This window comes from Acomys russatus, chromosome 29 (assembly GCF_903995435.1).
Source record: "Acomys russatus chromosome 29, mAcoRus1.1, whole genome shotgun sequence".
Taxonomy (NCBI): Eukaryota; Metazoa; Chordata; class Mammalia; order Rodentia; family Muridae; genus Acomys; species Acomys russatus.
Genome location: NC_067165.1, coordinates 29,353,654 through 29,366,599, shown reverse-complemented (window position 1 = coordinate 29,366,599; position 12,946 = coordinate 29,353,654). Strand labels below are relative to the sequence as shown.

General features: G+C 50.0%; 1 protein-coding gene across 1 annotated transcript in view; it reads left to right on the top strand.

Annotated features, from left to right (window-relative positions):
• The first annotated feature begins 5,257 nt into the window (after window positions 1–5,257).
• Window positions 5,258–12,946, top strand: part of Clic4 (chloride intracellular channel 4) — a 51,454-nt gene continuing 43,765 nt past the window's right edge. Inside the window, exon 1 of the mRNA XM_051171062.1 lies at window positions 5,258–5,526. Within this exon, the coding sequence (XP_051027019.1) occupies window positions 5,455–5,526 (72 nt within the window). The 5' untranslated portion in view covers window positions 5,258–5,454. The remainder of the gene's footprint in view (window positions 5,527–12,946) is intronic.

Genomic DNA, 12,946 nt, shown 5'->3' with positions numbered 1-12,946 from the left:
ACTGACTTGGGTGGGACTTCTCCGAGATGTCAGCTGCTGGTGAGTCACCCAGGCTCCAGTATCCCCGGAAACTCAATAATTCACTGGACTTGACAGACTCTTTCTTTGTTCTGCCTCCTCCCTCTCTATTTGAAGTGAATAGGTGTTTAAGTCTCCCCAGGAAAGCCACCCAACCACAGGGCTCGGGCACGCCGTGCACACTCTTATTGACCAGCCCAGAATATTCAGGAATGTAGTCATCGCGCAAACCCAACAAACCTCTTCCCTAGAGGAGTGTATGCGTTGCTGGGGAGGCGGTCTATGTCCATATGTGGCTGTGACAAATAACAAGACCAGAAGCGACTGAGAGGAGGAAACGGTTTACTTAGCTTGAGCCTTCAGGTCACAGTTCTTCGCTGAGGGGAAGTCGAGGCAGGAACAGACTGTGGAGGAATGCTGCTTGCTGGCTTACTCACTCACACAGTTATGCTAGCTTTCTTACACATCCCAGGACCACCTGTAGAGGATGATGCCGCCCACAGTGGGCTTGGCTCTCCTGCATCAATTAATAACCAAAAGATCCCTTATAGACATGCCCGTAGGCCAATCTGATCTAGGCAATTCTTCAATTGAGACTATCCTGTCAGATGATTCTAGTCTGTGTCAGGTTAAAGCCACCTAGGACTACATGGTAGGAACACACACACACACACACACACACACACACACACACACACTGTTCTGAAGAGGAAGAAAGCAGAGGCTGAAGGAATGCTGGTAGCACCCAGATTGCACAGATGGTACCTAGTGAACTCTTTTTGTTTGTTTGTTTGCTTTTTCCAGACAGGGTTTCTCTATGTAGCCTTGGCTCTCCTGGACTGTTTGTAGACCAGCCTGGCCTCGAACTCACAGCGATCCACCTGCCACTGCCTCCTGAGCTGGGATTAAAAGCGTGCGCCACTACGCCCAGCCCTAGTGAACTCTTTTTTATTTTTTTATTTTATGTGCATTGGTGTGAGGGTGTCAGATCACCTGGAACTGGAGTTGCAGAAAGTTGTGAGCTGCCATGTGAGTGCTGCGACTTGAATCTGGGTCCTTTAGAAGAGCAGACAGCTCTCTTAACCTCTGAGCTATCTCTCCTGCCCCCTATTGAACTCTTTCCCTCCCACCCGTACTCCTCCACCTCCACCCCCTACCCCCATCCCCAAGACAGGGTCTCTCTGTGTATTCTTAGCTGTCCTGGACTCACTTTGTAGACCAGGCTGGCCTTGCCCTAGTGAACTCTTAAGGAGTTAACTATTCAAGCAAAGATCTGAAGGAGACCAGTGAGTGAGAGTTGTCGGAATTTTGAAAGACAAAGGGTTCAGGGGTAGATTAGAGCAAGTGCCAAACACCCTGAGGCAGCAGTGTGCTTGATATATCTAGAAAGGAGGCAATTGGGGCTGGGTGGGGCACACAAGGGAGAGCACCAGGGGATGAGGTCAGAGGGGTGTTTATGGAGGGGACTGCACTTCCACCCATCTTCAAGATTTCCCTGTGTTATAAAAACAAACAGGAAGGAGCACAGGGTGTGAAACAGCCTTGCCTTACCCAGTTGGAAGCAAGGTGCTATGGGACCTCCCTGCATAAACACTATCTTTTCTCCTCCTCCCAGACCTGTGCTCCCATGTTCCTGAGCTTCAGAGCAGAAACTGGGACACCCCCTCCCTGCCACCAGGCATGACTATGACCCGGTTCCAAGGCACAGGCTCCAGGTCTGAGCCGGTGCTTGAGGGTGTCCAGGTGGGGCAGGAGCAGTCCTAGTGACCACACCACCTCAGGGCTTGGAAGAGAATGTCACAGGCTTCCTCGAATTAGAGATGTGCGTTTAGGTAAAGTAACAGAAAGAATCCTGGTGTGCTGCTGTTCCCAGCACAGGTCATCTCTGTGCTGGGGTGCTGTGGGCTGGCGACATGGGCCCAGCACAGATACATTTGAGTGAGCAGTTCAAGGGCCCAAACTGACTAGGATAAACCCTAAATAGGACCCCGTGGATTCATAGATCTGTTTGGGCCAGTCTGGAATCTTTTTATTTTATTTTTCAAGACAAGGTTTCTTTTGTAGTCCTGGCTGTCCTGGACTTTGTAGACCAGGCTGTTCTCGAACTCAGAGATCCACCTGGCTCTGCCTCCTGAGTGCTGGGATTAAAGGCGCGTGCCACCACACCTGGCCGAAATATGACATAATTAAGTTTTTTTTGTTGTTGTCTATTTTTTGTTTGTTTGTTTTGTTTTGTTTGAGACAGGGTTTCTCTGTGTAGCCTTAGCTGTCTTGGACTCACTTTGTAGACCAGGCTGGCCTTGAACTCACAGCAATCTGCCAGCCTCTGCCTCAGTCTGAAATCTTTTAAGCTGTGCTGGGCCATTTTAGGTGTGCCTATGTTTTGATTTTAACCATTTGGGATCACGGTGGAAAGGGTAGGCTTTGAGAGAACTTTAATCTGTTCACAGTTCTGTGAAAAATTAACATGAGGCCCAGTTCAGAGTCCAGCCCATCACTTCAGTTTGTTTCTGGTTCAAGTTTTACTCTCCAGGGCAGCCGTCTCATTTTTCTTTTCTTTCTTTCTTTTTCTTTTGTTTTTTTTTTGTTTTTTTGTTTTTTTTGGTTTTTCGAGACAGGGTTTCTCTGTGTAGCCTTGGCCATCCTGGACTTACTTTGTAGACCAGGCTGGCCTCGAACTCACAGCGATCTGCCTGCCTCTGCCTCCCGAGTGCTGGGATTAAAGGCGTGCGCCACCACGCCCGGCTCTTTTGGTTTTTTTGAGACAGGGTTTCTCTGTGTAGCCGTGGATGTCCTGGACTCACTTTGTAGACCAGGCTGGCCTCAAACTCACAGCGATCTGTCAGCTTCCTGAGTGCTGGGATTAAAGGCGTGTGCCACCACCACCCGTCTTCTTCTTTTTCTTTTCTTTTCTTTTTTTTTTTTAATTTTTAAGACAAAGTTTCTCCCTGCCTGTCCTGGACTCACTTTGTAGACCAGGCTGGCCTCAAACTCACAGTCATCCTCCTGCCTCTGCCTCCCGAGTGTTGGGATCAAAGGTATGAGCCACCATGCCTGGCTCTTTTCTTATTTTTCAACAACTGAATGTGGTGCCAGCCTCATCTGTATGTGTGGACAGGATGCCAGAAGGCCCCACGAAGTACCAGTCCTCCCTAACTACACAGAGCAGAAAATAACACCATCCTCTAGTCTAGATACTGAAAAGAAGTCTTGAGTTTTTACTTTGAGACAGGCTCTCACGTAGCCCAGACTGGCTTTAAACTCATTATATAGCCAAGGATGACCCCTAAAGCCCTGATCTTCCTGCCTCACTTCTGCAGTGCAGGGATGACAGGTATATGAAACCATTCAGTTTATGTAGTGCTGGGAATTGGACCCAAGGCTTTGAGCATGCCTACATGCCTACTCTACTAAAAATTCACGAGGCTAGGTGGTGGCGTGCACACCTTTAATCCCAGCACTTGGGAGGCAGAGGCAGGCAGACCGACCTCTGAGTTCAAGGCCAACCTGGTCTACAGACGGAGTTCCAGGACAGCCAGGGCTACACAGAGAACCCCTGTCTCAAACAAACAAAGCCCTATTATTGTTGGCTGCAGTGGTGGACACCTTTGACCCCAGCACTTGGGAGGTGAGGCTAGCCAGCCTGGTCTACATAGTGGGAACCTACCTAAAAACCAATAACCTGGTGTGTGTGTGTCTGTGTGTGTGTGTGTACTCATGTGGAAGTCATGTGGCGTTGGTGTTTTTTCTTCTACCTTTAGGTGGGTCCCCCAACATCGTATCAGCTTTGTCAACACAAAGTGCTTTCACCTGCTAAATCATTTGACTGCCCTTATTTTATTTATTTATTTATTTATTTTGCTTTTTTGAGACAGGATTTCTCTGTGTAGCCTTGGCTGTCCCAGACTTGCTTTGTAGACCAGGCTGGCCTCAAACTCACATATATCTGCCTGCCTCTGCCTCCTGAGTTCTGGGATTAAAGATGTGCGCAACCACGCCGGGCCCTTTTTTTTTTTTTTTCTTTTTTGAGACAGTCTTGCCATATATTCAGATTGTCCTCAAACTCTCAGGTTTCTGTCCTGAGTCTCCGGAGAGCCATGCATGTGTCACCAAGTCAGGTCTAGGCTTAGGGTCTTTAAGACCACTGCCAAACTGTGAATTTAAGACAGTCCTACTCTAGGGCGTTGCTGGAGTACTGTGTTTTAACACATCGTTCCTGTATGTTGAAGCATTCTGATCTACACCAGGCACAGAGGATGCAAGATACCCTCCAATTTGGCTTTTTAATCCACTCACTCATCGCCCTAACCTGGGAGGTACCACAGAATGAGTAGATTAAGAAAAGCCAGAAGGCATGTTTTCCAGCGGGGACATTCACCCTTGGCAGTCCGTGGCAGACCACGTGTCTCTGGCCCCTGTCCTCAGGGTCTAAAGTACTCCGGGCTCCTACAAGCTGGGCCCCCTCCCCCGCACTCAGGTGGCTCTCACGCGCACTACGTTTCCCAGGTGAACCGAGGAATGGAATCGGTCCAGGTGGGGCAAACAGCACCGGTAACTATTTAGGAGTCTGCCTCAGGCACCGGGTTGTGCTGGAGTGGGATCCTGTTTGGGCCTGCCTCGGAGCCTGGGACACAGCAGGGCTTTAAAGACCCTTACAAGAACTTCTGAGCATCTTGACTTCTAATGGAGATAGAATCCCGAAAGGAAGCCCACAGTCAGAAGAAGAAAAAAAGTTCTTCTTAAGGACATGAAAACTTTCGCAAAAAGTTTTCCAGGAAAAGGCGGCCGCGCCTAACAGAAGGAGCCCGGGAGGCCGCCTCCCCGGGAACGGGCGGGGGATGATGAGTCCTGCGGCTGCATCGGAGGAGAGGGCGCGAGGCGGGCCGCCGCATGAGGTCACCTGGCACCCAACCAGCAGCAGCTGCGGAGGACCCGCCCGCGCCGCGGAGGGAGGCGGTGTCAGGCTCCAGCTCCGGGGACTGGTCCCCTCCCGCCACTGAGGGGCGTGGCTACGGGAACCGCCCCACCAGTCCGCTCCGCCCACTTTAGATCGCGCCCCCCCCCCCCCCCCAGCGTCCTCCGGGGTCTTCATTGGTCCGTCCCTCGCCCGAGACCACGCCCCTCGAGGTCCAGCCGTCCATTTCACCCCACCCCTCATAGTCCCGAGGCGCTCAGCCGATGCCCCGCCCCACGCCACGCCTACCGGGCCCCGCCCAGCGGTTTGAAGTGGCTTGGACAGCAACCTCCTCGGAGTCGCGCGCGAGGCGTGAGGCGGTGCCGAGGATTTGAGGTCGCGGGCAGCTAGACGCCGGGACGGTCCAGCGAGCCTGCCAGCCAGCCAGCCAGCCAGCCAGCCAGCGCGGCGGGAACCCGCAGCCACATCAGCCCCGGAGCCACAGCCGCAGCCGCCGTCCGCGGAGCCCAGCCTAACCGGCCATGGCGCTGTCGATGCCCCTCAACGGGCTGAAGGAGGAGGACAAAGAGCCCCTCATCGAGCTCTTCGTCAAGGTGAGCGCTCGCCGTCCCGAGCGGCGCGGGCCGGTGTCCCCCGCGCCCCGAAGCGCCCCCACGCGGCGTCCCCGCGGCCCGAGGCCGCGCCGTGCCTCCCGCGCCCCTTCCCATTGTCTCGGCCCGGCGCCTTCCCGCCTCGCAGCGGGACCTTGGCGGACCCCGCGGGCGCGGCGGCAGAGAGCGGGCTCCGTTGGGCGGGACGCGCCGCGTGGGTCCTGTCACCCTCCTCCCCATGTCCGACCCCACCCCGCCCGGGGCCCAAGCCTCGGGCCCCCGGGGCTGGTAGATAGCTCACCCAACTTAACTCCGAACGCTCGCGTCCCGCTGGTGTGAAACTGAAACTTTAATTTCGATGCAATGTTAACTAAAATAAAGATCCGAGAGCTGTGCTTGGTGGCGTACGCCTTAGGCGTACGGGAAAGGTGGACCCAGGAAGATCGGGGGTTCAAGGCCAGCCTTGGCTGCTTAGTGAGCTCGGGGCAAGCCTAGGATACGTGCGACCCTCAACCCAGCCCTCCTCATCCGTCGAGGAGGGGAAATGTTTTTAAAGGCGGGCATGATGACTAGGCTATGACCCAGCAGTTGAGGCTTTGAGAATTGCCTCGAGTTCGAGCCCAGCCTAGGCTACAAATATGAGCCCCTGACGCACACCCAAAACCCAGACAACAACAGCAAGGGCGGGAGGTGGGAGGGAGAAGGAGGAAAAGAAAAGAAAAAGCAAAAATTAGAAAGGCGTATGCCCTAGTGCTTCCGGAGAAGACGGAGATTCCCGACGTGGGTTTTCCTGTCCGGTGTTTTAACACCATCTGGTTTTCTTGTTTCTCAAGCGCGGCGTGTTTTCGCATGATGCAACCTTTTGGCTGCTCGGGTTGGTGTTGCCACCTCGGCAAGCGCTTTTGGGTTGAAAGGAAAACTGATGCCAGAAAGAATTCTTCGCTCCCTCGGGCTTGAAAAGGTTCATTCCTCCCGTTCCCTTCAGTTTGTAAATCCTGGAATTGCCTGCTTTCTTCGCCTGGGGTATAGTAAAGGAGAGAAAAGTTACAAACATCTGGGTCCTTTGCTTTACTGACCTGCCTTTGCAACCCTGAGCTTCTGTCAGCCGCTAAATAGCTGGGCTTATACAGAAGCAGGCCGCGCATTAGAAACTCAACAGGACTCCAGTACTAGTCTGCCCTTTCCTAATTTTAATTAGAAAGAGTGGAAATTATTGGAATATGTGTTCCAGAGATGGAAAGCAGAAATCTGCAGGGTGGTAACATTCTTTGTCTTAGGTTTTTCTTTTAGCTGCTAGTTTCAGAAACGTTTTGGTCTAGAGCACTGGTTCTTATATTTTTTTTAATTAAAAAAAATTTACGTATATGGTACTTTGCATATGAGCTGCCATGTGGGTGCTGGGAATTGAACTCAGGACCTTTGGAAGAGCAGTGAGTGTTCTTAACCACTGCTGAACTATCTGTCCAGTCCTAGAGCACTGGTTCTTAACTGTGGGCCAAGACACCTTTGAAGAGTCAACCGGCCCCTGGAAAACACAGCAGATGTTTCCTTTCGATTCATAACAGTAGCAAAGTTAGTTATGAAGTAGCAACGAAAATAATTTTATGGTTGGGTCACCACAACGTGAGGAACTGTGATAAACGTGGCAGCATTAGGAAGACTGAGAACCACTGGTCTAGAGACTTGAAAGAGAAAGGCTGAGAGCTCTCAAAATAACAGTTTCTGTTATTCGAGGTGGCAGGTATAATACTTTATTTTATTTTTTGTTTTTGCGAGACAGGGTTTCTCTGTGTAGCCTTGGCTGTCCTGGAACTCATTCTGTAGACCAGGCTGGCCTCGAACTCAGAGATCCACCTGCCTCTGCATGTGCACCACCACCGCCCCGTTGACATAATTCTTTTGAGACCTGTAGGAAGGCACCTGAAGTAAGAGAAATGAGGGGAGGGGAGTGGAGAACACAGAGAAGGGAGCAGGCTGGGCCAGCCATCAAGACAGCTCTTTTCATCTGTACCTTTCCTCTCTCTGGTTGTCATGGAATTTGTTATGTAGCCCAGGCTGCCTTGCGCTGGGGTCACAGGTGACAAGCATCATACTTGACAGGAAGGGGTTTTGATAAACTAAACAACAAAGCGAAACAAAGCCAAAAACAACCTCCAAAAGTGGGCATGCTAAGGATGGCAAAACCTCAGAGGCGTTATTCAGCTTGGAACTATAAGGCAGGTAATACGAAGCCCGGCCTTTTAATCCCAGCACTTGGGAGGCAGAGGCTGGCAGACCTCTGAGCTGGAGGCCAGCCTGGTCTCCATAGTGAGTTCCAAGCTAGCCAGGGCTGCATAGGGAGGCCCAGTCTCAAGATCAACAGCAGCAAAAAACAACAACTTAGAATCACACAGCTACTACTGTAGCTTCTGCTCAGTGTGTTGCTGGGGGGTGGGGGGCGGTCTTGGCTAAGCTAACATGGCAAGAAAAATGTTTGAGAACTAGGAAGGGGTTGGAGATGTAGCTCAGTGGTAGAATACTGGGCCTAGCATGGGCAAGGCCCTGTGTGCTATTTTCAGCAGCCCCTAACACACACACACACACACACACACACACACACACACACACACACACACAGACACACACACACACTCCCCGCCCCCCGCCCCCCCAAGAGAGGACATGATGGATTCCTAACGCCCTGATTGCTGTTGATTTAATACTTCCATAAGGAGTTGGGTGGGGTGCACTGTCCCAAAGCTGAGTCACTTGCAGACCCCTTCCCAGTGTTCTCTATTTGTGGTGTGAGCCACCGAATTCACAGGTCTCTCTGGGCTTGGAGGCCAGACTGGGCTCGCCTGGGTAATTTGTTTTCTTTTCTGTGAAATGGTTTTTGCTCTTTTGTACTTTAGTATAGACCATAAACCAATTTTATGCTGATGCAGACCCAGTTAGTTGTTTTAAAGGAGAAAAATAAAAAAGGAAAAGTAAAATGTTGTCAAAGGTGTTGCTTTCTTTTCAAACCCTGTATGTGGGAAATGCAAATAGGAAAATTATTTTGAAAGCAGTGAGGGGCAGAAACTGGTCGGCTTAAGGTGGCATGCTAAACAGCAGTAGTTTTTCACCCAAGTATCCTGAGTTTGTAGCAGAAAACTGGTTTTTTTTTTTTTTTTTTCCTTTTTCGTGGACATGGCCTCCTACTATAGTTTAGCCTGACTTCCCTGTGGAGCTCCCACCAGCCTCAAACTCATGGCAGTCCCACCTCAGCCACCCCAGAGCTCGATTGATAGATATGAGTCACCACTCTCGCTTAAAAACTTTTTGCTTAGAAAAATGCCTTCATTGTGTCTGCGCACCCGACAACACGCGCATGGAGGTCATTGAGCGACTTAATGAGTTAGTTCTCTCGCCCTCCCTGTGGGTTCTGAAGCTTGACCGCAGGTGCCAGGCTTGCAAGGCTCGCAGTGGTTGAGCGAGCTGTTTGCTGAGTCCTGAGTGCTAAGCTACCCGGTGCTGGGAAGGAGATTGCTTCTTTCCCCGTTCCAGGGCACTCAAACATACATGTTTAAAAGTTAGTCTTACCTTCAAACTCATATACTTTGTGTGTGTGTATGCATGCATGTATGTATGCATGTATACATCAGCATGTGGGTATGTGCACATGTTTTGCAAACCAGATGCCCTCTGGGTTTAGAGGGGGGCATCAGATTCCTTGGAACTAGAGTAACAGGTGGTTATGAGCTGCCCAACGTGGGTGCTGGGAATTGAACTCTGGCCCTCTGTTCCTCTGTGGGAGCATTGAGCTCTCTTAACCCCTGAGCAGTCTCTAGAGCATTGTTGTTGTTAGTATATGTCTGTCTGTCCTTCTTTGATATTGGAAACTACCCTCCCCTCCATTTTGTTTTTGTGGGGTTTTGTTTATATGGTTGGTTTTTTGAGACAGCGTCTCTCTGTATAGCTGTGGCTGACTTGGACTTGTAGACCAGTCTGGCCTTGAACTCTTGGAGATCAGCCTGCCTTTTGTTTGTTTTTTGCACAGGCTTCTCCTTTGTATATCAGCTAGCCTAGAACTCCCTATGTAGCCCAGGCTGTCCCCTAGCTTGCGGTCTCCTGCGTGCTGACGTTATAGACGTGCAACGCCCTGTCTCCCTTGAAAAACTTACTTCTTAGGTCTTGATATTCTGAGTCATGAACTTTGATCCTTGTCCTACTCTCTCTGACCCCTGGTTGCCAATCCCATGTGGTTTTTATCTGCTTAGCTCGTTTTCCTTCACAACTTAGTACTTGAGATCTTTTCCATGTATCTGCCGATATTTTCTACCAATATTTCTTGGCTATAGCAATAATTAGGGCCCAAGATTTCCCTTTAGGTAAAGGTAAATAGTAACTCAGAAACCACACATGAGAGGAACAGAGAAGTGCTTACTGACCTGGATACCTAGTGTGTCCCTCTTTTTGGTTATTTATATGTTTATTTGAGACAGGCCTTACTATGCAGCCCAGGCTACCCTTGAATTTGTGGCCGTCTTGCCTCAGCCTCCAGAGTGCAGGGATTACCTGCAGTAGGAAGGGTCATCAGGGGTTTCGATCTTTGTTTTTGCTTCTATGAGCCCAACTTGTATTGACACCACTGTTTCTCCGCTCTCACTGGTTGCATCTGTATGAAGTGATACATTTCTCCTCCAGGCTGGAGATCATCCCTCTGCGTGGTTTGGATTTATTTATGGGCTGTAATTGATGTGCTTTTCTGTACTGCCGTTTGAATTGGGATATCACTGTCTGCAGTAGTTCCTAAGCTTGTGAGATTTGAGTGGTGGTTTTTTTTGGTTTTTCGAGACAGGGTTTCTCTGTGTTAGCCTTGGCTGTCCTGGACTCACTCTGTAGACCAGGCTGGCCTCGAACTCACAGAGATCCACCTGCTTCTGCCTCCCGAGTGCTGGGATTAAAAGCATGCACCACCATGCCTGGCGATTTGAGTGGTTTTTGTAGGACATTCATCTGTGGAGCGAGTTCAAGGCCAGTCTATATGGTGATAACACCTCTCAGGAGGGACTGGGTTGTAATTCAGTGGTAGAGTTCTTGCTTGCTGGGCCCTAGGCTGGATCCCCAGAACCACAAAGCAAGACAAATGGCAAGATGGTACATGCTTATGGAGTCAAATATGAATCATACGAAGTAAAGCTAGGAGATATACATCAAGATTGAAGTAGGCTTGAACTTGACCATGAAAAAGTTGGGGGACTATGTAGGTTGGAGGTAGCCGAGAAAGGCAATGTGAGTTTAGACATACTTGTGAACTCCTTCAGGAGCAGCTGACCGGGATGCCTCTGAGAGAAGGAGCCAGAAGATTTGTATCCACAAGCCAAGGCTGAGACTTGCAAGCTCTACCTGGGCGCTTTCACAGGCTTGGCTCTCCCCTGCTGTGCTCACCTTCCTAGTCCCCTCGGGAAGGTGTGAACGGACCCTGCTGCCAGTCTGAAGTGGTGTTTTTTTATGTTTAGTTTCAAGGGCAGACTTTAACACTTTCAGACAACAGATGAAGTACATCGAACTTAAAATTCAGTGTAAAGACAGTGTTCCCTCGTCTAACTGGTTTGCTCCTTTGGGGCTTCTCGAGGGGAATTCAGGGACTTGGAAATTGTGTAAAATGTGAGGTTGATGGAAACTTTGTCCTTGTTCCTCTTTTCCTGGGGCTCTTTCTGTAGACCCTAAAACAGGCTTCTTTTGGCAAATACCAAGGCGGTGATTTGGGTTAAATATAAAATTCCAAAAGGAGCTCAGAATGAGGAAGAGAAGGAGGTGTTGGAGCCTAGGGGACTGAACACAGGGGAAGCCGAGTGCAGTGGGGACAGGAGTGGGGACAGGAAAAGGACACTCAGGTTGTTTAGGAAGTATGCCTTAAGGGGTGCCTAGAAGCCAGTAGAGGAATAGTGAGCAAGGTCACCCCGCCCCCCGGACCCCGCCCCACCCCCATCTCCACCCTTCCACCGAAGCTGAAGTTCTCTTTTCCTGTGTTTCCCAAGTAGGGAAGGAGTCTCTGGGAAGTGAGTTGGACGTGTGACTAAGGCCGCGAGTTAAGATTCTTACTGAGTAGAGCGGAAAGCCAGGAGAGGTTTGCTCAGTCCAAGGCTGGTGCAGAGCACGGAAATGAGTTTCTGATGGAAAATGACATTCGGGTTACGATGGCAAGCCATTGGAGTATGATTTAGCCTAGATCTAAATTTAGTTCAGGGCATGTGTTTGTGAATTTCTTAGGAGCTTTTAGCTCCGTTGTTGCTTTTCATGCGACTTGGCTCACAGGACCTCAGTGGTCAGTACCAAGTGTCAGCGTGAGGAATATCAATTAGGTTCTTGTTTTATTTCAGTTTCGGTGGCCCTAGGGATGGAACTCAGGGTCTTAGGGATGCTAGGCAGGCACACTACCACTAAGTCAGGGCTGCGCTCTTTAAAAATGTAACTAATGTGAGACAAGGTCTCACAGTGTTGCCTTAGCTGACCTGGAACTCTCAATATAGACCAGGCTGGCCTTGAACCCACAGATATCCACCCACCTCTGAGTGCTGAGATTAAAGGCAGGTGTCCCCCTTACTCCTGGCTCCTTTTAAAAATAGTTCTTTATTGTATATGTGTGGGTGTTTTGTCTGGAGTGTACTATATGTATGCGTGTCCCTCTTGCCCAAATAGGCCAGAAAAGGCTATTAGGTCCCCTGGAGTTACAGAAGTTGTGAGCTGCCTCGTGGGTGCTGGAACAGCTCGCTCTTTTTATTTTTAAAAATTTATTTATTATGTATACTGTGCTCTCTGCCTGCATGTACACCTGCACACCAAAGAGGGCACCAAATCACATTACAGATGGATGTGAACCACCATGTGGTTTCTGGGAATTGAACTCAGGACCTCTGAGTCATCTCTCCAGGCCCAACAGCTCATTCTTTTTTTTTTTTTTGAGTTTTTGAGACAGGGTTTCTCTGTATAGCCTTGGCTGTCCTGGACTCACTCTGTAGACCAGGCTGGCCTCGAACTCACAACGATCCGCCTGCCTCTGCCTCCCGAGTGCTGGGATTAAAGGCGTGCGCCACCACGCCCAGCCCAACAGCTCATTCTTAACCACTGACGTATCTCTGCAGCCCCAAGTCTGGAACTTTTGATCTTCCTGTTTCAGCTTCCATAATAGCTAGGACACTAGGCCCTGCAATTAGCAGTATTTAATTTTCCCCCTTATTTAAAATATAAAATCCAGAGAATGTGTTAGACTACATTTAAATCAGAGTACTGTTAGAACAGGTAACAATATTGGAGCTAGGGCCAGGTCTGGACCCCAGAGTGCAGCATAGCGCTCACCACATACTTCACCACGGCTGGGTTTTTGTTTCCTTTTTCTTTGAATTTAAAACGCAGCTCTAAAGCCAGGCAGCTCTAAAGCCAGGCATGGTGGCCCATGCCC